The sequence below is a fragment of the Pleurodeles waltl genome, chromosome 3_1 (assembly GCF_031143425.1).
Source record: "Pleurodeles waltl isolate 20211129_DDA chromosome 3_1, aPleWal1.hap1.20221129, whole genome shotgun sequence".
In the NCBI taxonomy this organism is placed as follows: Eukaryota; Metazoa; Chordata; class Amphibia; order Caudata; family Salamandridae; genus Pleurodeles; species Pleurodeles waltl.
The window spans coordinates 42492486-42515308 of NC_090440.1; the positions used below are offsets into that span (position 1 = coordinate 42492486).

A 22823-nucleotide genomic window follows, 5' to 3' on the forward strand; every position below is an offset into this window, starting at 1 on the left:
AGACAGTGTCATGCGCCCAATGTTATTCAGTGGAGTTCACCTTCAGCAATGGGCTGTAGGCTCTGGCTAGGAGGCCGGGAGAGGTCAACCAACAGCTGCTCATGAAAGTTGAGATGCCAGGTGTTGTAGGGACACCGACTGTCCAGCTCCACAAGGCCCAGGGGCTCCGGGTGCAGGGGTATCTTTTGGCATCAGAATCAGCTTACCAGACAGGTCGGGGTCAGGGGGGAGCCCTAGAATTTAGGCTGTAGGCATCCCTCTGGAGTCCGGCGGGGTCAGGCCATGGTGGACTCTTGCTCAGAAGCGCTGGGGAACCTTCACTAGACTGGTGGGCCACTTGGACTCGGGCCAGGGCTTTCGGGTGCAGTGGTCACTTCTGGTGTCGGGTTTCAAAGTTGCTCAGGCAGGCTGCTTCTTCTTCTTTGGAGGTGGTTCCTTCTGGACAGATCCACTGTCCACAGGAGTTCTTTGTCTTATCAAAGGCAGGCAGTACTCCCAAGGCTTTGGAGGTTGCTGGGCTGCAGGACAGTCGTCTTTTTGGTGCAGGTTTCTTGAAGGCTGCAGACAGGCCGGTGTGGCTGGGGCCAAGTCAGTTGGTGTATTCAATCTTCTCTGCTGGGCGACTTGTCCGGCTCTTCTTAGGTCAACAGGAATCTAATTTTAGGGTTCAGGGATGTCCTCTAAATATTGAATTTAGGGGTGTTATAGGGAGTGCCAGGTGTAGCCAATGGGCTACTCACCTTTAGGATGACTACATCCTTTCTGTGACCAGTTCCTTTGGGAAGTGGCATAGCCCTAACCCTATTGGTCTAATTCCTTCCATGCAAGATGGAGAAATTTAAAAAGTTGTGTCCACTTCAGGTCGTCCACCCTATGGGTGGGACTGGAATGAAGTGGGCACACCTCCTAATTTACTTAATTTTCCCACCAGTCCTGCCACCAAAAGTGGGTGCCACTTCGTTTTTTCATTTTAGGTCTGCACCAAGACATGCAGCCTGCGAAAGCAGCACTGTGCGCACTTAGTGAGGGCGTCCCTGAAGGTGGTACAATTCGTGCCGCAGCCCTCAAGGCCCTTCCTTTAGTATTCCATGCCCTAGGTACCAGGAATACCATTTACCAGGGACTTACAGAGGTAGCTAAAGTTTGCCAACTGGGAAAAACAACTGTACAGTTTTAGGGAAAGGCAGTGGGGACCTGTTCAGTCGAAACTGCATCAGAAACCAGGGAAAAAGTGTGGGTGAGGGGGTGACCATGTCAAAAGAGGCACCTTCCTACATATTGGCCTCATTGCAAACTGTTGGTATAAGAACTGACTGCATTGTAAACTTTTGGCATGAGGACTCACTGCCTTGTGAACTTTTGGCATGAGGACTCACTGCATTGTAAACTGTAGAGATGCTGACTCACTGCAAAGTAAAAAGATATTGGCATGAGAACTCATGCATCTGGAACTGTTGGTATGAGGATTCAGCACATTGCAAACTGTTGGTATAAGAACTCACTGCATTGTAAACTTTTGGTATGAGAACTCACTGCATTGCAAATAACTGGGATGAGGACTCAGCGCATTGTAAACTGTAGAGATGCTGACTCACTGCAAAGTAAAAAGATATTGGCATGAGAACTCATGCATCTGGAACTCTTGGTATGAGGATTCAGCGCATTGCAAACTGTTGGTATAAGAACTCACTGCATTGTAAACTTTTGGTATGAGAACTCACTGCATTGCAAATAACTGGGATGAGGACTCAGCGCATTGTAAACTGTAGAGATGCTGACTCACTGCAAAGTAAAAAGATATTGGCATGAGGATTCAGCACATAGTGAACTGTTGGTATGAGGCCTCATTGCTTTGTAAACGAGTGGCATGAGGACTCAGCACATTTTCAGATGATAACTCACTACACAGTAAAAAGCTATTGGCATTAGGACTCACACATTGTAAACTGTTGGCACGAGGACTCACTGCATTGTAAACTATTGGTATCAGAACTCACTAGATTGTAAACTATTAGCAAGAGGACTCAGTGCATTGTAAACTGCTGAGATGATAACTCACTGCATAGTGAAGAGCTACTGGCATGAGGATTCAGCGCATTGCAAACTGTTGATATGAGGACTCACTACATTGTAAACTATTGGCTTGAAGACTCACTGGATTGTAAACTATTGGCGAGAAGACTCAGGTCCAAATTGATACTTTTTTGTGCAAAACTGCAGGAACGCAGTTTTGCACCAAAAAGTAAAGCACCGGCTTGCGTCATTTTACAACGCCAGCTGGGTGCCGTATTTATAGAATGGCCAAGCCAGCGCGAAACTTGGGCTAGCTTCTTATAAAAAAAGAAGCTAGCCGGATGGGGGTGGCGGTAGGGAAGGCGGGGTTGTGCATCAAAAAATTATGCTAGCCTGGTTAGAGGCAAAATAAATGCCTCTAACCAGACTAGCGCCATTTCCTGCGCGCAACCACCAAAAACATGACTCCTGTCTTAGGAAAGACAGGAGTCACGCCCACCACCCCAATGGCCAGCACAGGGGACAAGTGTCCCCTGGGCATGGCCATTGCACCCTGTGCCATGCAGGAGGGCCCAAGTTAGGGCCACCGATGGCAACAAAAAAAATTAATAATACTTACCTGAACTTACCTGGGATGGGGTCCCCCATCCTCTGGTGTCCCTCTGGTGGGGATGTTCCCGGGGTTTGGGGAGGGCACCTGTGGACCCATTCAGCCCGCCTCATCCTCGACATACCCCGCAGCAGCCACATCTCCGCACACCTGAGACACCTGCACTGGCTCCCAGTCAGCAAAAGGATCACCTTCCGACTTCTCACCCACGCACACAAAGCCCTCTACGACAAGGGACCGGAATACCTCAACAGACGCCTCAGCTTCTACGTCCCCACCCGCCTCCTCCGCTCCTCTGGCCTCGCACTCGCTGCTGTCCCTCGCATCCGCCGCTCCACGGCGGGTGGGAGATCTTTCTCCTTCCTGGCGGCCAAGACCTGGAACTCCCTCCCCACCAGCCTCAAGACCACCCAGGACCACTCCGCCTTCCGGAGACTCCTAAAGACCTGGCTGTTCGAGCAGCGATAACCCCCCCTTTTTCCCCTAGCGCCTTGAGACCCGCACGGGTGAGTAGCGCGCTTTATAAATGTTAATGATTTGATTTAACCATAGAAATGGGTCCACAGGTCCCCTAATGCCTGGTCTGACCAGCAAGCAAGCTTAGCACCATTATTTACCCCCTCCTCCCACCCGTGTGTCATTTTAGCACGGGGTCATAAATATGGGGCTATGGGAATAGCACAATTTTTTGGATGGGAATGCCTGCCTTGCATCTCGTTGATGCAAGGTAGGTGCACGCGTCCAAAAAATGGTGCACACTCCTATATTTTTACGCTAGACGTGTCTAACGTCAAAATATAAATATGGAGTTAAGTTTGTGCCGAATTTGCGTTAAAAAAATGACACAAATTCGCAGCAAAAGAAGTATAAGTATGGGCCTCAGTGCTTTGTAAACTGTTGAGATGAGAACTCAATGCATAGTAAAAAGATATTGGCATGAGGATTCAGTGAATTGTAAACTATTGGTATCAGAACTCATTGCATGGTAAACTATTGGCAAGAGGACTCACGCATCGTAAACTGTTGCTAAGAGAATTCACTGCATTGGAAGGTATCGCAAGAGCCCCAACATTACTGCTTCCCTTTATAGACCCCTTTATAAACACCCTTAAATTTTGTCATATCCGACGACAGCGCAGCGAGGCGCATGTTACCCCGCTTTCACGTCTGAGGACTGGTAAGCAGCCCCTCTGGTAAGTGCCCTCCACCGCCCACCTCAGAGTCCCTTACTGTGAAACAGTGTGCTGGTGCTGAGGACAGGGGGTAGCGTGGTGTCCATAGCAACAGCATCCCTCGTGCACAGCCATTGTTGCGATGGGAGGCACATTTAGATAAGGTAATACGTGAGATGATGGAAGATGAGAACAGAACATGTATGCTCTACATACATATGTACAGTGTTGTGTGGTTTACAATAAGAGGAACCTCGTGTCGTGAGCTGTTATCGCGATTCTTCTATGATTGCACTATCCGATCTCTGTGTCACTTGAAGCTTGGCACCTGACCAACACCGCTGGGCCGGGGGTTCTACTGCGAGTGCCCCCAAGGACCCCATAAAGCACGCGTCTGTCATCAGCACCACCCTCCTTGACAAGAAGCTCTTCCAGCGTTAAGCGATGATTCGGTACAAATCCACCATGTCAAATTCAAAGCAGAGCCCCCCTGCGCCCCACCCCCATGGAACAAACCAAACTCTCGTGCCTCCCTGAGCCCCAGAAATACCTCAGCCATTCATGTGTCCCCACAGACAGGCTCCGGCTCAGAACTTCAAAGATGGCGGCGCTGCCCCCCCCCCCCCCGGCCCCCAGCCAGCTGGCTCTCATTGCCCCAAGCCTCGCCGAGGAGGGGGGCTCACGCTCCTGCCTGTTTCTCGGTCCTGGGGGAGAGCGTAGGGCCGAGGCCCTCCATCATCCTCCATGACACCCAGCACCCTGGGACCAGCACCTGTCAAACCCACAGTGACGTCATCTGATGGCTAGGAGATGGTTTCTGTCTCCAGTCACTAGTTGCTGCAGCTAGTTAAACTATCCCGAGAGCTTCAGTAGCCCCACGGTAGGCAAGGACCTCAGGGCTCACAGCCACAGGCCACATGGTTGACCACCTACTGTCATCACTGATTGTTTAAATGGATGTGGCTGATCAAAGTCATAAGCAGATCAGACCTCATGTCTCTATGATTTATTGAAGGGAAAGCAGCAGTCTTATAGAAAACACACAGGATACTTGCACGCTTGTTTCCGATTGGACAGTAGTCTAAGGGGCGCATTTATCAAGAGCTGACGCAGCGCTGCGTGAGGGGGAAGGGCAGGAATGCGCCGTATCTATCATTAAACGACACATTCATGTCTTTTCTCAATGCTGCTGCACGATTTGCTGCCTAGGCCAATGCAGAAACCCTTCCTTGCGCTATGTTTCAACAATGTCTGCATTGTAAGGAGGGTTGTTTTTGTGCAGGAATGGGCACTTCTTGAACAAAAACAAACCCTTGAGGCACTTTCCAGCACACATAGAGGAAAAAACGAGAAGAAATAAAGATATTTCTACTTGCTATGCGTCACCTGGGGAGGCCTAGCAGTTTTGGTACATTCCTAGGTCTACCACTCATGGTAAATCTGGGAATAGGTGAGTGCTTAATTTGTAAATAAAAACGTGCCGGTGCCCAAAGCTCTCCTCTGAAACATGCGGCTGCTGCACTTAAATGTGCGAGCAAGGACTACTAAGGCAGCGTAATCCTGAAGCCATCTCTGGCCTCTTTAACCCATTTACAGCCACCCCCTGCCCCTTCAGCTCAGTCTTGCAGCCTTCCCCTTTGTGAAGCTTTTTCGTTTTCCTCTTCCTCCGTCTTTTCCATATGAGTCTTTTGCTCACAGTATATGCTTAAGGCAGAAAAATAAGTGCCTGCCCTCAAAAATAACAGCAACCACCGGCTCAAATTAAGCACTGGAATACCTCAAAATCCATGGGTGTAGCACAGGAACACACATGAAACACCCATGGAATGCCTCCCTGGGGCAGGGTAATGTAGTGCAGTGATTTGTGCTGCGTTGCATTACTCTGAATTTATCAAGCCATTCAGGGGCCATGCAAGGTGGCCTAGCGTGGTTTGATAAACCACATTTTAACAGTTGCGTAACTTTTGCACCCAGTTGCGTGGTGCAAAAGCGACTCAACACTTACATGAATTAGCCCCTAAATGTCAGACCACTAGTGGTTTCCTAGTGAATCGCTTGTTGTTTCCAGCAGAGAGGTGCATGAGATTTTAATTCTGCTGAATATTCATGATGTCACAATTCTGTGTATAGATCATTATTTCAAATGTTTTACTCACCCAGTTTTAACTTACACTGATGTAAGTGTGTAAACTGAGGGCCTCATTTATAAGGCAGTGGTGCAAGATGGCGCTGCAAGTGCTTTGCTATCCTGCCCTGCGCCACCGGGAAAGGGCTGAAATGTGCCATATCTACAAGATACAACGCATTTCTGTCCTCTCCCCCTGCGTTGGTGCACAAATTACTGCCATGCGCCACTGCCGGCACCCTTGGACCGCGGTGCAAGGGTGCCTGTGATGTGGGGATGCTTGTTTTTGTGCAGGAAGGGACATCTTACAGCAGAAAAACAATCACAAGAGGTGTATTCCCCCTACGTGTGCTGCAGAATTCAGCACACATATATATAGGAAAAAATAGGGAGAAATAAAGATATTTCTCCCCGTTGCGTCACTCTTACACCATCCTTGAGGTGGCGAAGGAATCTGACGCATTCTCAGACTTGTAAATTTGGGAAAGCGTCAGATTCCTTTCGGCTCCATGGCTGCTGAGTGAAAACACCCCAAGCAACACCCATATAACGCCCCTTTCACGCAGTATGCATATAAGGGGTCCATATTTACGAGGCAATGAAAATCCAGGCTAGGTGGCTTTGCGTTGCTTTGTAAATATGGGCTGGAACACTGCGCCACAGGAGTTGAAAACAAAATGACGCTCCAGTGGCGCGGCGTGCTGCTAGGGCCTCGTAAATGAGACCCCGTGTGTTAAAGTTTATGTAAAGCTACCTACATAAGCTCATGTCTACCTTCCCCACATGCAGTCCTACCCAGGAGAAATATGCACCAGAGGGCTATGTCCTAAAAAAAGGACCATAAATATATGGCCGGTTTTCTGATACGTTGACCTAGTGGCCCTTCGGCGGATGGGTGGCAAAGTCATACGTTTTCAACAGCAGACGTAGGTGGGGACCCACCTTTGGGAACCTGTCAGCTCAAATACCTCTAAATTAGTCAGGACTCCCAACAATTTCATGGAGAGAGTGCCCTGCAGATGCACACCAGGGCTTCAACTCTGGCAAACCCTCAATGGGATCCTTAACCATCCAGAAACCATCCAGAAATGCAGCAGGGGTACATTCCACAAAACACTAATGTAGTGCTCAGGGCAGTTGCACCAACTAACCCCTTTCCTATTTCTCTGTTGAAAACCTATTTTCCCTTCCGTCCTGAAAATGGATTACTCCTGCCCTTCACAGGCGTAAATCTCCAACTGTTTTAAGGACGCGAAACTCCCTGTGAGAGGTTTGAGGATACACACAAACTTGAGAAGTTTACACCTTCCTCTGCAGATGTCTCTGCAGAAATATCCCAACACCACCCCTATGACATGCACATGCACTAAAATTAATGCCCCACTGATGTCATTTTGTGAATGAGAAAATCCATTTACAAGGGCTGCACAAACTTCAGTCTGCCATCGTAAATTATACTGTTTGGGCACCCAAGCGCCTTGTGGATGTGCAAAAATCAGTGTAAACATCTGCATGAATTGCGTTCATTCAACTCTTGTGTTTAGGTCTGGCTACAGGAAGCTTTATCCATTCCCAGAGTTTCCTACTTGTATGGTATGCCTGGCAGGGGCATAGGAGACACTAAGGGGCATATTTACACGCCCCTTGTGCCTCCTTGTGTCAAATTAGCTTCATGTTCTTTTTACACTAATGTGGCATTAGGTAGCCATTTCCGATGCGCCATATTTACAAAGTGGTGCAATGCATGCATTGCCCCACTTTGTAACCCCAGGTATATTGTATGCAAGGGGGGGCGTTCCCCCGTTAGGAGGCCCGAAAGAACTGGCGCAATTTTTTTTTTAAGATTTCACTGCACCATTTTTCTGTCTTTTTTAATGCCTGCTCAGAGCAGGCAATAAAATTACGCACCCTTTTTAATCTATGGGCCTCCTTAAACTTTGCTGCAGTAGCGTCAACATTTTTGATACTAGTGTAGAAAAGCACCACAATAGCGTCAAAAGGTTTAACGTTACTGTTCTAACTATGGTGCGCAGTATCTTAAATATGGCGCACACATGGTAGCGTTAGGGGTGTGCCAGGGGGGTGCAAGAAAAGTGGCGCTGCATTGAATGCAACCCCACTTTTCATAAATTCATCCCTAAATGTCTGGGGACGGGGACAGAAAGCGTTGCAGAGCCAGTGGCCTGGCTTGGCGCTAAGACGCAAAACACAAGCCGTGAAAGGATGGAAATCAGGCAACAAGTGTCATGTACAATATGTTAAAGACTTTAAAATGGAAAAATCAACATTCCTCAGTGTCTCAATTAAACATACAATAGGACACTGAATGGACATTTATTGAAAGTAATTGCTTTGAGCGTGAAACATTGAAGAATACCCCCAAACCGTGAGTTACCCAAAATGTGGCAGTGGCCGACTTCTCTCTTTACTTAGCCTATACTGTTTTTAACTATTAAGCAAGATTATTTCATATTAAACAAATGTAAGTTAGGTTTTAATACAGCGCAGCTCCTGTTCTGGATGGTGCTGTCAAACTGGATGGTTAAGGGAAATAATACATAACGAAGTGCAGCGAGGAGTGGCGGATCACACAGTTTGGTCTAGTGGGGAAGCTAAGATTTGAGGCCAGAATGCACACTGTGCAGTTTAGAGACTAGTGTTACATCACTCTCTCTTCTGTTTAACACCAAGGATCAGTGCGTTGTGCTCAGTTATTTGTATAATTATTCACAGTTGGTACCTACATTTATCATACCTTAAATCAATCCGACACTATAAACACAGGTACACAGCCATAAGGTTTAAAGGTGTGCTTTGCTTTTCTGTTGGGAATGTGTCCACTGACACTCAAGATCGAACACAGCAATGGAACATGCCTGTCTAAAATCATGCCCAAGATAAAACATAGCCACAGAACATGCCTGTCTGAAATCATGCCTAAGATTAAACATAGGCATGATTTCAGACAGGCATGTTCTGTCGCTATGTTTAATCTGGGGCATTATTTCAGACAGCCCTGTTCTGTCGCTATGTTTGATCTTAGGCATGATTTCAGACAGGCATGTTCTGTCGCTATGTTTGATCTTAGGTGTGATTTCAAGCTATGTTTGATCTGAGGCATGATTTCAGACAGGCCTGTTCTGTCGCTATGTTTGATCTTGGGCATGATTTCAGACAGCCCTGTTCTTTCGCTAAGATCAAACATAGTGACAGAACATGCCCTAAGATAAAACACAGCGACAGAACATGCCCTAACATCAAACACAGTGACAGAACGTGCCTATCTGAAATCAATCCTAAGATCAAGATACCGACAGAACAGGCCTGCCTGAAATCATGCCTAAAATCAAACATAGCTTGAAATCACGCCTAACATCAAATATAGCAACAGAACATCCCTGTCTCAAATCATGCCTAAGATCAAACATAGCGACAGAACATGCCTGTTTGAAATCATGCCTAAGATCAAACATAGCGACAGAACATGCCTGTCTGAAATCATGCCTAAGATTAAACATAGGCATGATTTCAGACAGGCATGTTCTGTCGCTATGTTTAATCTGGGGCATTATTTCAGACAGCCCTGTTCTGTCGCAATGTTTGATCTTAGGCATGATTTCAGACAGGCATGTTCTGTCGCTATGTTTGATCTTAGGTGTGATTTCAAGCTATGTTTGATCTGAGGCATGATTTCAGACAGGCCTGTTCTGTCGCTATGTTTGATCTTGGGCATGATTTCAGACAGCCCTGTTCTGTCGCTAAGATCAAACATAGTGACAGAACATGCCCTAAGATAAAACACAGCGACAGAACATGCCCTAACATCAAACACAGTGACAGAACGTGCCTATCTGAAATCAATCCTAAGATCAAGATACCGACAGAACAGGCCTGCCTGAAATCATGCCTAAAATCAAACATAGCTTGAAATCACGCCTAACATCAAATATAGCAACAGAACATCCCTGTCTCAAATCATGCCTAAGATCAAACATAGCGACAGAACATGCCTGTTTGAAATCATGCCTAAGATCAAACATAGCGACAGAACATGCCTGTCTGAAATCATGCCTAAAATCAAACATAGCTTGAAATCACGCCTAACATCAAATATAGCAACAGAACATCCCTGTCTCAAATCATGCCTAAGATCAAACATAGCGACAGAACATGCCTGTCTAAAATCATGCCTAAGATCAAACATAGCGACAGAACATGCCTGTCTGAAATCATGCTGCACTTCACAAACATCTCCTTGAACAGCTGTAACTTAAGAAGCTTACTTTGTGGGGGCTTGAGACCTCCTTGTTCTTTGCTAATTAATTAATTGTGGTCACTGAGGTGTTGACCCTCTGTTAGGCAGCCACGCCCATTGCAACAGTAACATAAAATAGCGTCTCCTGCTTTACCTTACTCTGCTGGCTAAACGTGATTTTATGAAAGGCTCAAGGACCCCAATTAAACAACTAACAAACCAAATAGGTCTTGCAGCCCCCCAGAGTTTGTTCATCGTTTCACAGGCTTCAAGTGATGTGCATCCTGGCTTCAGAGAGCCATTCTGTTTACTCTGCCAGTGTTTACGTTCAATTTAAACTTCAAAATCAGGAGGGGAAGACATGGGGAGGATAGGGGACGTAAATCAACCTTGTCCACTACGGATCATATGCCCATGATGCCTGGTATACAAGGGCTCGGAGATGACTTGAGTGAACTGTTCAGTGCGCCTCGTTAAATAGAACTTTTGACTATTATTTAGGGGTGGGCAGTGAACTATGCTTGCAGACTTTGCAGAGTTTTTCCCACGCCGCGCTCCACTTAAAGCACGGAGTTGCGAAAAACTCCACTCCTCGTTCGTGTTGGCAACTGGGAGTGAGGAAAATCTTACTTCAGACCACATCCCGGCAAGATTTCTCAACACGGGCGGTCATGGATGGTCGCTACAGCTTGCGTTGAGAAACCTTCTATTCGCATTGAGGAAGCTGTCGCTCGAGTAGAAAATCAACTAGCGCGGCAGTAAAGAACGAGTGCCCTTTTGCGCTGCATGTGATGCCGTTTGTGCTGTAAACGAACTTCCGGCACTAAAAATCAGGGAGAACGGCGCGGCCTAATGCACTCCACCACTTGCGGAACTCCGCACAGCGCGCCACTCTGCAAAATCCGCGCAGGCCTACTATTATTAGTATATATTTTTAATCTCTAGCCTGAATACACGCGCTGCTGCTGTTTTGACAGTATCTCTGTCCATCCCCACCCAGGTTTGGTTCCAGAACCGGAGGGCCAAGTGGCGGAAGCGGGAGCGCTTCGGGCAGATGCAGCAGGTGCGGACGCACTTCACCAGCGCCTACGAGCTGCCCATCCTCACCCGGCCGGAGAACTATGCACAGGTAAGGGCGGGGCCCTCTGCGGCCCGCGCATGCGCAGACAGATGGTCCAAGATCACACGGCTCCGGCCAAGGGAATCTGGAGCAGCAGGCGGGGAGTTGGGAAAAGGAAGGTAACGGATAGAGAAAGGAAAGAAAGAGGAAACGAGGGGGGATGGAGAAGGGAAAGACGTGAAACAGTAACGGCTACACAAAGAAAAGGAGAAAATAAGTGGATGCAATAAGAATGGACTACAAGAAGGAAAGTAGAACATGAAAAAGAGGGAAGGAAAGGGAAAGGAGCAGCCGAACATAGTAAACAAAGTAAAACAGCACTGAAACTAAAAAGGAAATACATACAGAAAAAAAGTTTAAAAAATCAAGAAATCAGCAGACAGGATGAATTAAAAGAGAACATACAGGGGAGAAAAAGAGAGTCAACTAATGATGAACAAGAGAGCGAAGGAAAGCAAAAACGAAACGTTGAGAAAACGAGGGAACGAATTAGAGAAGTGACAAAAGGCAGATGGGAAAGAGAGGGCAAAAACTACATGAAAGGAGGAGGGTACACGTATGACGAGCGAGTAGAGAAGAAAAAACAGTGAAACAGAAGAAGGAATAAAGAAAGGCCTGGAGAGGGGCAGGGACGAGAGAAAGAAGCTGGAGGAGCGCAAGAGGTCAGAGGTCACCGTGTGCGACCCCCCCTTGCTTCGAGAGACACAGGAGGAGTGGGTGTGTTGGGGCACCGGGGCTCGTGGGGGAGGCAGACAAGGTGTAGGATGGAATCCGTCTGCGGGGGGCTGGGGTCGGTGAGCTGAGGATGAGAGGGCTGCTGCTGGGGGCTGGAATTCAGAGGCTGCCCCCGCTGCGCACATCTGGAGGCCGCCGCTGCATTCTTCTGTCTCCAGACTTCTTCCACACCTCTCCCTGGGGAGGGGTCTCTGGCCAGCAGCCCCGCTTTCACTGTGCCAGGAAGGCTGCCCCCACACAAGCATGGGAATAAGCAAACTGGGGCAGGCAGGGGCATCTTAAGGATTTTGGGGGCCCTGGGCCAAATGTATGTTGGGGACCTCTTTTTGGAACAGCTTTGAATTTATGATCCAATTTCAGGTATTTCATGCCCTTTTTAGCCAGGTCATTGTCACTGACACACTGATCCAAATCCTAAATGTGTTTGCATCTAATATTCATGGATAGTGACCTGTGTTTTCAATATTGTAACACAGCAGCAGCTCTCTAATGTTACTGCAGATAATCTCTGTGACCCCCTCCCATTTCTCATATGTGAGGTCTTGTTTTGATGTAAAAGAACTTTTTTATGGATGTTGCATGTAACATAAACACAACATTTCTCTGCAAAATGTCTGGGGAAACAGCCATTACGATGTGGCCATTACCACGTGTGACTGTTACCACGGAACAATTACCATGCGTATGTCTTTACCACACATGCCTTTACCACAAATTTCGTTGTAAAGGTATGAATGGTAAAGGCATATGCATAGTAAAAGTTTTAAAGGTAAGTATTTTATTAATTTTGTAAAGGCATGAATGGTAAATGCATATGTGTGTTAAAAACTTTAATTGTAAATGATTGCGTGGTAATGACCAGGTGTTGTAGTGACCGCGTTGGAAAGGCATGCATGGTAAATGCATGTGTGGTTCCGTCATACATGCAATGTCTGTAATAGACTCTCACATATCACCAATATTAAAATAAAATGAAAGAAAAAGGAATCTGGTTAAGAACTATTCAAGGTCATTAAGGCAGAACAGAGCTGGTTCTATCAGGGGAGCCCCTCAAAGACTGGGGGCCTGGGACAGAGCCCGCTTGCCCAAGCTATAAAACTTCTCTGGGGGCACAAGGACAGAAGCGCGAATGGTCAGGGCTGGACCTAAAACAGAGTGACTGGGACAGCGCCCTGGATAGAAAGAACATTTGGTGTTTGTTGTAGGGGTGAGGGGTCGTTGCAGTGTGGCGTCAGGAGGTGTGAGGAAGATGGGAGGAAGGCATGGGGGTTCATGGGGTGCTAAAAATTATGCTGAGGTACATTAAGGGCTGATTACAAAGTCTTTAACAGTTCCGATTGAGACCAAGTGGGTTGGAGGAGCTACTGTTTACATGACATTGAGTCAGCCAGTTCCTTGCTGCACCCCTCAGAATATTGGCACCCGAGCCTGGGCCCAGCTGGCCTATCCCCATAGCTAGCCCTGGTCTGGTTCCCACGGCTGAATTGCAGAATCAAATGCTCGTATTATTAATCTCGATCTAAGCTCCAGGAGGCCTCCAAGAACCGGCTCCAAGAGCCTCCCATATGTGTCTCACCTGGGCGACTGCTCACACGAGATGCAGCAAGTCTCGAAGATGAAGTGGACTAGAAGTGGGGGCGGGGCCGGGCGGTATGAGTTGGGCTGATGCAGGTGAAGAGCCTTGTCTCCCTTTGGTGAGCCTGAAAGTGGCTTGCAGAACTCTCTTCCTTGGTGTCAGGTGGATAAAGTAAACCAGGAACTGATGGGTGGAATCCTTGAATCATTCCAGCCACTGATAATCACTCAGGGCTGCTATCCACTCCTTTGCTTTTGTCCACCATGCCACTCTAGGCAGAGGCCAGCCATGTGCAAATCAGCCATGGTCCCACTCCAAGAGGCTCCAGGATCTCTGGTGAATGCACCACCATTCAGATGAGAGAACATGGCAGGGCCTCAAGTCTTTCTCTTGGATTGCTCAGCCGACTGTCCATGTCTGCGTCAGTGGTATGGCCTTGAGTCCTATAAGTAATCATGAAGGGTACTCGGCAGGGTTGCCCCTTGTCCCCGCTGTTATATGCTCCGGTAGCAGACCGTCTGGCTTGCGTGCAACGTGAATATCACGCACACTGTGGTATTCGCTTCCCACACTACAACCTCAGTGTCTATCTGCGCTGATGATATGCTGATTTATATATTGAACCCAGAGTGCAACCTATCCCCAGTTCTTAGGGAGGTAGTTATTTCTGTTGTGGCCTCAGGGCTGCGAGTCAGTTGGGAAAAATCCCTTGTATTCCCCCCTCACTCCCACCACGGCACGAGTACAGCTTTAGTACCCACTGTAGAGGACAACAAACTCGGTGCAGTACCTGGGCGTTCAAAACCATGCGGACCCAGCTGTAGTAATGATGGACAGTTATGGTAGGGCAGGGCAGCGCCTCATGGAGGCAGTCGAGCGTGTGATATGCTTACCCGTAACTCGCTGCGGTTGTATCGCCCTCCTGAAGATGGTAGTGCTGCCCTGCTTTCCGTTCGTGTTTGCTAATATTCCCATTCTCCTGCCTAGTGTGGTTTTCCAGATCTTGTGGACTCTGATGGAGCTTCAGGCCTGGGCGGGTAATTAGCCGTGAGTGAGCTGGAACACGCTTAGGCCCATATTTATACTATTTCAGTGCCGCATTTGCGTCATTTTTTGATGCAAAAGCGGCGCAAACGTACAAAATACAATTGTATTTAGTAAGTTTGCTCCACTTTGCGTAAAAAAATTACGCAAATGCAGCACTAAAAAAGTATAAATGTGGGCCTTAGTCTCCCCTACACCATCGGTGGTCTGAATGCTCCGGACCTGGCGGATTATTATAGAGCCACACAAAGCATGTTCGACCAGCTGTTCATGCTTTAGGGTACTGTGGGCCGTGACTCTGCTGATGAATCTTCACCTTGGAGACTATTGCGCCTAGACGCCTTTGGACATTTGTTGCGCTTTACAAATCTTCAAATCAAATTAAATTACTAGCTCCACAGGCCCAGGCACGTGCCCCACCTCTGGTTGGAACGCAACACCGCTCTTCCACTCACTTTGCCCAGAACATTGTTTCACAGGGCGACAAAATTCTATGACATTGGGGACCTTGTAGGCACCACTCAATACTCGTGGAAGAAACTGGTAGAAGTAGAGGCTGGGACCCTGCTTTACTCCCCACAGATACCACTGGAGTGGTGCATGTGGTGTCCCCTAGTGCAAGAAGGGACAGAGGTGAAGGCACCAAGGGAGGTGGGTGTAAATCGCATGGGTGATTTCTTTGCAGATAGGCTCCTCCTTAGTTGGGATCATGTGAGTGCACAGACTGTTCCGCCTACTGTCCTCACTCAGCTCCATTACTATAGAGCGCGCCACATGGCGCGAGAATTACTAGGAGATGCCTTGGTGGAACCACCAGAGTTGGCCACTTTGATGTACTTGCTGCAAGCGTGGACACCCCATCACAAGATATCCAAGTTCTGTGCATGCTGACAAGAAGCGTGTCGCCCGTGTGTTTGCAGGGCCCATATGGGCTGGCAGGAGGACCTAGACCTGGTGATTAGTGATAACGGTGGACTATCTGCTGCTCCATTGTCTGGGCTGTTTCCCTGAACAGCTGCCATCGGCTGATCCACTTCAAGTATCTTAATCAGGTATGCTATACCCCGCCTCTTGCTGCCCTCACTGTGGACCAGATGACTCAGGCTTTGCGCATGTGGCTTGGTTCTGCTCTAGTGTGCAGCACTATTTGGCCATGGACTTCAGGAGATCACAGGCGAGAACATCACATCATCCCTCTTACTGGCGCTGCTGGGTTATGATAGAGAAGTCCCCAAGATCTATATAGATCCCTTGTAGCCCTGGGTTTGTTGGTGACACAGCACAGGATTTTGATGCAGTGGGCGAAGGGTCCGCATCCAACACTGCAGGAGTGGCATGCAGATATGACATATTCTTCAATACTCAATCTGACGTGTATCAGGATCTCATGCCGATCCGCGGCCATCCGGAGGATATTTGGGGGCCGTACCAAGTGTTCCTTGCCAGACCAAGTGATGGTGTAACAGCAGCCGGAGGAGAGGGTGAAGTGGAGATGTAGGCCGTATCACCAGCTTGGCGATCACTCCCTCTCAATTGCATGTCTCTGAGGACGATGTTCACTGTGTGGCCGCCCTGAGTGCTGTCGTAGTTACCCCCGTGTGCTGACGCGCTGTGAAAACTGTGAAGCGCTTGGCCGCCAGATTCCTTGAGTCAGTGGGTATCAGTGTAGCGACACCCATGTTTGGAAGGCTATAGTCTTTACATGTACAGTTACGCATCGGACTTCACCCTGACCAGTGTCATGCTAACAGAGCTCCAGAATCTGTTTACAATGTATCTCAGCAGCAATTACCATATTGTGATGTTTTGTACGGTTGTTGAAAATTAAACAAAATTAAAAAAAAGTATTTGTCCTGGATGAAGGAGGTTGAACTCATGGTTTATCCAACGTTTCTTGGGTTTATCTCTGGGATGTGCATCTTGAAAGACAGGTCCTTGTGGACACAACTTGTAGGAAGAACAGTACTGAAGGCCCTGGAGAGGTTGAGCAGGATCAGGAAGCACGGTCATTGTTGCTGGCAACAATTAGACCATTGGTCATTATGTAGTTTTGACGGTTCTGTGATGCCAATGAGTGATGTGAGTCTGCATTACCATTCTGCACATGACTGACACTGCCTCTTTCTGTAATTGGATGCTGACTGCCCTCTCAATTATTTTTCTGAGGGCAGGTGGGTGATTAGTCTTCAGTTGGCTAGGTCTTCCGGGTTCAGAGTTCATTGTTAGGGACAGACAGGATTTGCCATGTTCTTAGCATGTCTGAGGGATTCTCTGCAGTACTGAGATATTGCCTTAATTGAGGAAAGGGTAGGAAGCTTTCCAGTAAGGAATTTTCATGATGGTGGAGGGGCCGTGTTCTGCACTTAAACGGGGCCTTGAGTCGCAGGAGATCTGTATGGCCTTTCTTTGAATGCAGCTTCATGGAGGTCCATTTTTAGATCACAGACAATCCAGACATGCTTTAGCTGTGGTTCAGATGAGGTGGGTAGGTGATCTACAGAGCTCCTGGGAAGGTTCTGTCCTGGTAAGCTCTCCAAACAGATCTCTCACTGATCATTGGCCATGCCTTTCTTGCATCAGTGCAGATCTTCTTCTCACCAGGCAATCAAGACTCTCATCTTCCAAGCAAAGGCATGGAAGGAGCAACATGTTTGTCTCTCCCAGCTGTTACGCTAGGAGCTGAATTTAAATGGCTTCCTCCGCACACGCAGCACTTAAAAGAAATTTGGGCTACTGACGTGAAACCAGGACCTAAGCACAGGAAATGCCAACTTAAGATTTCTACTCACAGTGAACCGAGACAGGGATCACATTTGAAAGCATTTTCAGAGGTTTCCAACACCGGATGGAGGTGGAAGTTCCAAGTGGTCACTGGATTGGGTGAAACGTCCAGAGCGAGGTCAAGCTGTCACAGGGCAGATTAGACAGATAAAACAAATTTTATCCGAGTGATGTTGCTGGGAAGATCTCTAGGTTCTATGTAGCTTACAGCCCAGGACCCAGACAAGGGCACAACTTCTATGCGGGTTCTGAGGCACAGATCCCAAAGAGTGCTTCAAGAACAGGAAAACTGGAATGGCCTTAACCATGATATAGGGAAACACCATTCTTGTACTACATGTATTGTGTCCTCAAAGAGGACACCACCCACAGAGTGCATGGCCTCCAAAAGTATGACATCCACACAGCACATTGTTTCCTTATGTAAGACGTAATACATTCACACAGCATATGGCTTCCTTAGGTAAGACATGTAATACATCCACATGGCTCACACCCTCCATAGGTATTAAGTGTAATACATCCGCATGACACATGGCTTCCGTAGCTGTGGCAGATAAGATAGATATTCAACCAGCACATGGCCTCCATAGCTGACATATGGTACTTTCACACAGCTCATGGCCCCTGTTTGTATGACATTGCATACATCCACTCAGCACACGGCTTCCATAGCTATAACATGTAATATATATTCACACAGCACATGCCCTCCATAACCATGACATGTAATACATTCACATAGCGCATGGCTTCTATAGCTATGACATGTAATATATATTCACACAGCACATGGCCTCCATAACCATGACATGTAATACATTCACATTGCGCATGGCCTCCATAGCTATGACATGACCTATATTCACACAGCACATGGCCTCCATAACCATAACATGCAATATATTCACAGAGCACATGGCCTTCATAACCATGACATGTAATACATTCACACAGCGCATGGCCTCCATAGCTATGACATGACCTATATTCACACAGCACATGGCCTCCATAACCATTACACGCAATCTATTCACACAGCACATGGACACCATGACATGTAATACATTCACACAGCACATGGCCTCCATAACTATGACATGTAATATATATTCACAAAGCATATTGCTTTGTAGCTAACATATAATAGATTCACCTAGCACATGGCCTCTATAGCTATGGCATGTAAACATTCACACAGCTCATTGCCTCCATAGCTATGACATGTAATATATTCACACAGCACACGGCCTCCATAGCTATGACATGTAATATATTCACACAGCACATGGCCTCCATAACCATGACATGTAATGCATTCACACAGCGCATGGCCTCCATAGCTATGACATGACCTATATTCACACAGCACATGGCCTCCATAACCATGACATGTAATACATTCACATAGCGCATGGCCTCCATATTCTATTCTATTACATTCTGAGGTTCTCGTAAAGCGCATAGCTACCAAAGGCCTCCCAGCGCTAGCACAGTCATCATAATAGCCGGCTCACCACCAAGAGAGAAACTAGTTACTGTAGAGCCAGGTTTTCAGGGTCTTACAAAAAGAAAATTCATTGGTCAACTGACGTAATTCAAGTGGGAGACTGTTCCAAAGTTTCGGGGGCAGATGAGACAATAAACGGCCTCCCCAGTGAGATCTACTGATCTTAGGAACCTGGTGCAGAGGAGGACCTCCACGACCGCCCAGGAATGTTTGGGGTAGCTAACGACCTTAGCAGAAGAAGACCTCTTTCGTAAAGTGATCTAAAAAAATCCATAAGGCCTTAAATTGCACTTGCTGCTGCACTGGAAGCCAGTGAAGATCTTCCAGGGCCTATTTTCGCAGACTGGAGCCTTGGGAGGTTCATAGGGAGCCATGTAGCAGCATTCCATAGCGCCATAGCTGTGATATGTAATGTATATTCACACCACATGGCCTCCTTAGCTGACAGATAATACATTCACACAGCGCGTGGCCTCGCTAGCTATGACGTGATACAGCCACACAGTGCAGGCCCTCCAGAGGTATGAAATGCATCCGGGTGGCCTCCATAGGTATGACATATGATAAATCCTTACTGCGCATGGCATGCTAAGGCAAGTAATACATTCACACAGGACTGACACAGATGTAAATGCATTTCTCCAGCTGTGGTAAACTGTAGAGATTTTAACAAGAAGGTCTGTGGACATCTCTCCCAGCAGAACCTTGTGAGGCAACTGAACCAACAGGGAGCAGATCCATTTGTAGGAGGCTGGACTGGCTTGTAGTGAGTACCAAGGGGTACTTACACCTTGCACCAGACCCAGTTATCCCTTATTACTGTATAGGGTGTCTAGCAGCTTAGGCTGATAGATAATGGTAGCTTAGCAGAGCAGCTTAGGCTGAACTAGGAGACGTGTGAAGCTACTACAGTACCACTTAGTGTCATATGCACAATATCATAAGAAAACACAATACCCAGATATACTAAAAATAAAGGTACTTTATTTTTATGACAATATGCCAAAGTATCTCAGAGTGTACCCTCAGTGAGAGGATAGCAAATATACACAAGATATATATACACAATACCAAAATATGCAGTAATAGTATTAGAAAACAGTGCAAACAATGTATAGTTACAATAGGATGCAACGGAGACACATAGGGATAGGGGCAACACAAACCATATACTCCAAAAGTGGAATGCGAACCACGAATGGACCCCAAACTTATGTGACCTTGTAGAGGGTCGCTGGGACTATTAGAAAATAGTAAGGGTTAGAAAAATAGCCCACCCCAAGACCCTGAAAAGTGAGTGCAAAGTGCACTAAAGTTCCCCAAAGGACATAGAAGTCGTGATAGGGGAATTCTGCAGGAAAGACACAAACCAACAATGCAACAATGATGGATTTCCAGTCGAGGGTACCTGTGGAACAAGGGGACAAATCCAAAAGTCACAAGCAAGTCGGAGATGGGCAAATGCCCAGGAAATGCCAGCTGTGGGTGCAAAGAAGCTGCTACTGGACAGTAGAAGCTGAGGTTTCTGCAGGAACGACAAGAGCTAGAGACTTCTCCTTTGGAGGATGAATCCCCCACGCCGTGGAGAGTCGTGTAGAAGTATTTTCCCGCCAAAAGACCACCAACAAGCTTTGCTAGCTGCAAATCGTGCGGTAAGGGTTTTTGGATGCTGTTGTGGCCCAGGAGGGACCAGGATGTCGCCAATTGCGTCTGGGAACAGAGGGGGCGTCGAGCAAGACAAAGAGCCCTCTCAGCAGCAGGCAGCACCCGCAGAAGTGCCCGAAACAGGCACTACAAAGATGCGTGAAACGGTGCTCACCCGAAGTTGCACAAAGGAGTCCCACGCCGCCGGAGGACAACTTAGGAGGTCATGCAATGCAGGTTAGAGTGCCGTGGACCCAGGCTGGACTGTGCACAAAGGATTTCCGCCGAAAGTGCACGGAGGTCGGAGTAGCTGCAAAAGTCGCGGTTCCCAGCAATGCAGTCTGGCATGGGGAGGCAAGGACTTACCTCCACCAAACTTGGACTGAAGAGTCACTGGACTGTGGGAGTCACTTGGACAGAGTTGCTGGATTCAAGGGACCTCGCTCGTCATGCTGAGAGGAGACCCAGGGGACCGGTGATGCAGTTCTTTGGTGCCTGCGGTTGCAGGGGGACGATTCCGTCGACCCACAGGAGATTTCTTCAGAGCTTCTAGTGCAGAGAGGAGGCAGACTACCCCCACAGCATGCACCACCAGGAAAACAGTCGAGAAGGCGGCAGGATCAGCGTTACAGAGTTGCAGTAGTCATCTTTGCTACTTTGTTGCAGTTTTGCAGGCTTCCAGCGCGGTCAGCAGTCGATTCCTTGGCAGAAGGTGAAGAGAGAGATGCAGAGGAACTCGGATGAGCTCTTGCATTTGTTATCTAAGGAATCCCAAGAGACAGAGACCCTAGATAGCCAGAAAAGAGGGTTTGGCTACCTAGGAGAGAGGATAGGCTAGCAACACCTGAAGGAGCCTATCAGAAGGAGTCTCTGAGGTCACCTGATGGCACTGGCCACTCAGAGCAGTCCAGTGTGCCAGCAGCACCTCTGTTTCCAAGATGGCAGAGGTCTGGAGCACACTGGAGGAGCTCTGGGCACCTCCCAGGGGAGGTACAGGTCAGGGGAGTGGTCACTCCCCTTTCCTTTGTCTAGTTTCGCGCCAGAGCAGGGCTAAGGGGTCCCTGAACCGGTGTAGACTGGCTTATGCAGAAATGGGCACCATGTGTGCCCATGAAAGCATTTCCAGAGGCTGGGGGAGGCTACTCCTCCCCTGCCTTCACACCATTTTCCAAAGGGAGAGGGTGTAACACCCTCTCTAAGAGGAAGTCCTTTGTTCTGCCATCCTGGGCCAGGCCTGGCTGGACCCCAGGAGGGCAGAAGCCTGTCTGAGGGGTTGGCAGCAGCAGCAGCTGCAGTGAAACCCCGGGAAAGGCAGTTTGGCAGTACCAGGGTCTGTGCTACAGACCACTGGGATCATGGGATTGTGCCAACTATGCCAGGATGGTATAGAGGGGGCAATTCCATGATCATAGACATGTTACATGGCCATATTCGGAGTTACCATTGTGAAGCTACATATAGGTAGTGACCTATATGTAGTGCACGCGTGTAATGGTGTCCCCGCACTCACAAAGTCCAGGGAATTGGCCCTGAACAATGTGGGGGCACCTTGGCTAGTGCCAGGGTGCCCTCACACTAAGTAACTTAGCACCCAACCTTTACCAGGTAAAGGTTAGACATATAGGTGACTTATAAGTTACTTAAGTGCAGTGTAAAATGGCTGTGAAATAACGTGGACGTTATTTCACTCAGGCTGCAGTGGCAGGCCTGTGTAAGAATTGTCAGATCTCCCTATGGGTGGCAAAAGAAATGCTGCAGCCCATAGGGATCTCCTGGAACCCCAATACCCTGGGCACCTCAGTACCATATACTAGGGAATTATAAGGGTGTTCCAGTAAGCCAATATAAATTGGTAAAATTGGTCACTAGCCTGTTAGTGACAATTTGAAAGAAATGAGAGAGCATAACCACTGAGGTTCTGATTAGCAGAGCCTCAGTGAGACAGTTAGTCATAACACAGGTAACACATTCAGGCACACTTATGAGCACTGGGGCCCTGGCTGGCAGGGTCCCAGTGACACATACAACTAAAACAACATATATACAGTGAAAAATGGGGGTAACATGCCAGGCAAGATGGTACTTCCTACACAACCCCCCCCCCCAAACGAAGGACAATAAGAATAGCCATGACCTGATGAGTCTTCATTGTCTAAGTGGAAATATCTGGAGAGTCCATCTGCATTGGAGTGGCTAATCCCAGGTTCATGTTCCACTGTATAGTCCATTCCCTGTAGG

At 47.8% G+C, this 22823-nt stretch overlaps 1 protein-coding gene across 1 annotated transcript in view; it reads left to right on the forward strand.

Moving 5' to 3' along the window:
• Positions 1 to 22823, forward strand: part of ALX4 (ALX homeobox 4) — a 177866-nt gene that overhangs the window by 136967 nt on the left and 18076 nt on the right. Inside the window, exon 3 of the mRNA XM_069221797.1 lies at positions 11176 to 11304. Coding sequence (XP_069077898.1) covers positions 11176 to 11304 — 129 coding nt within the window. The remainder of the gene's footprint in view (positions 1 to 11175; positions 11305 to 22823) is intronic.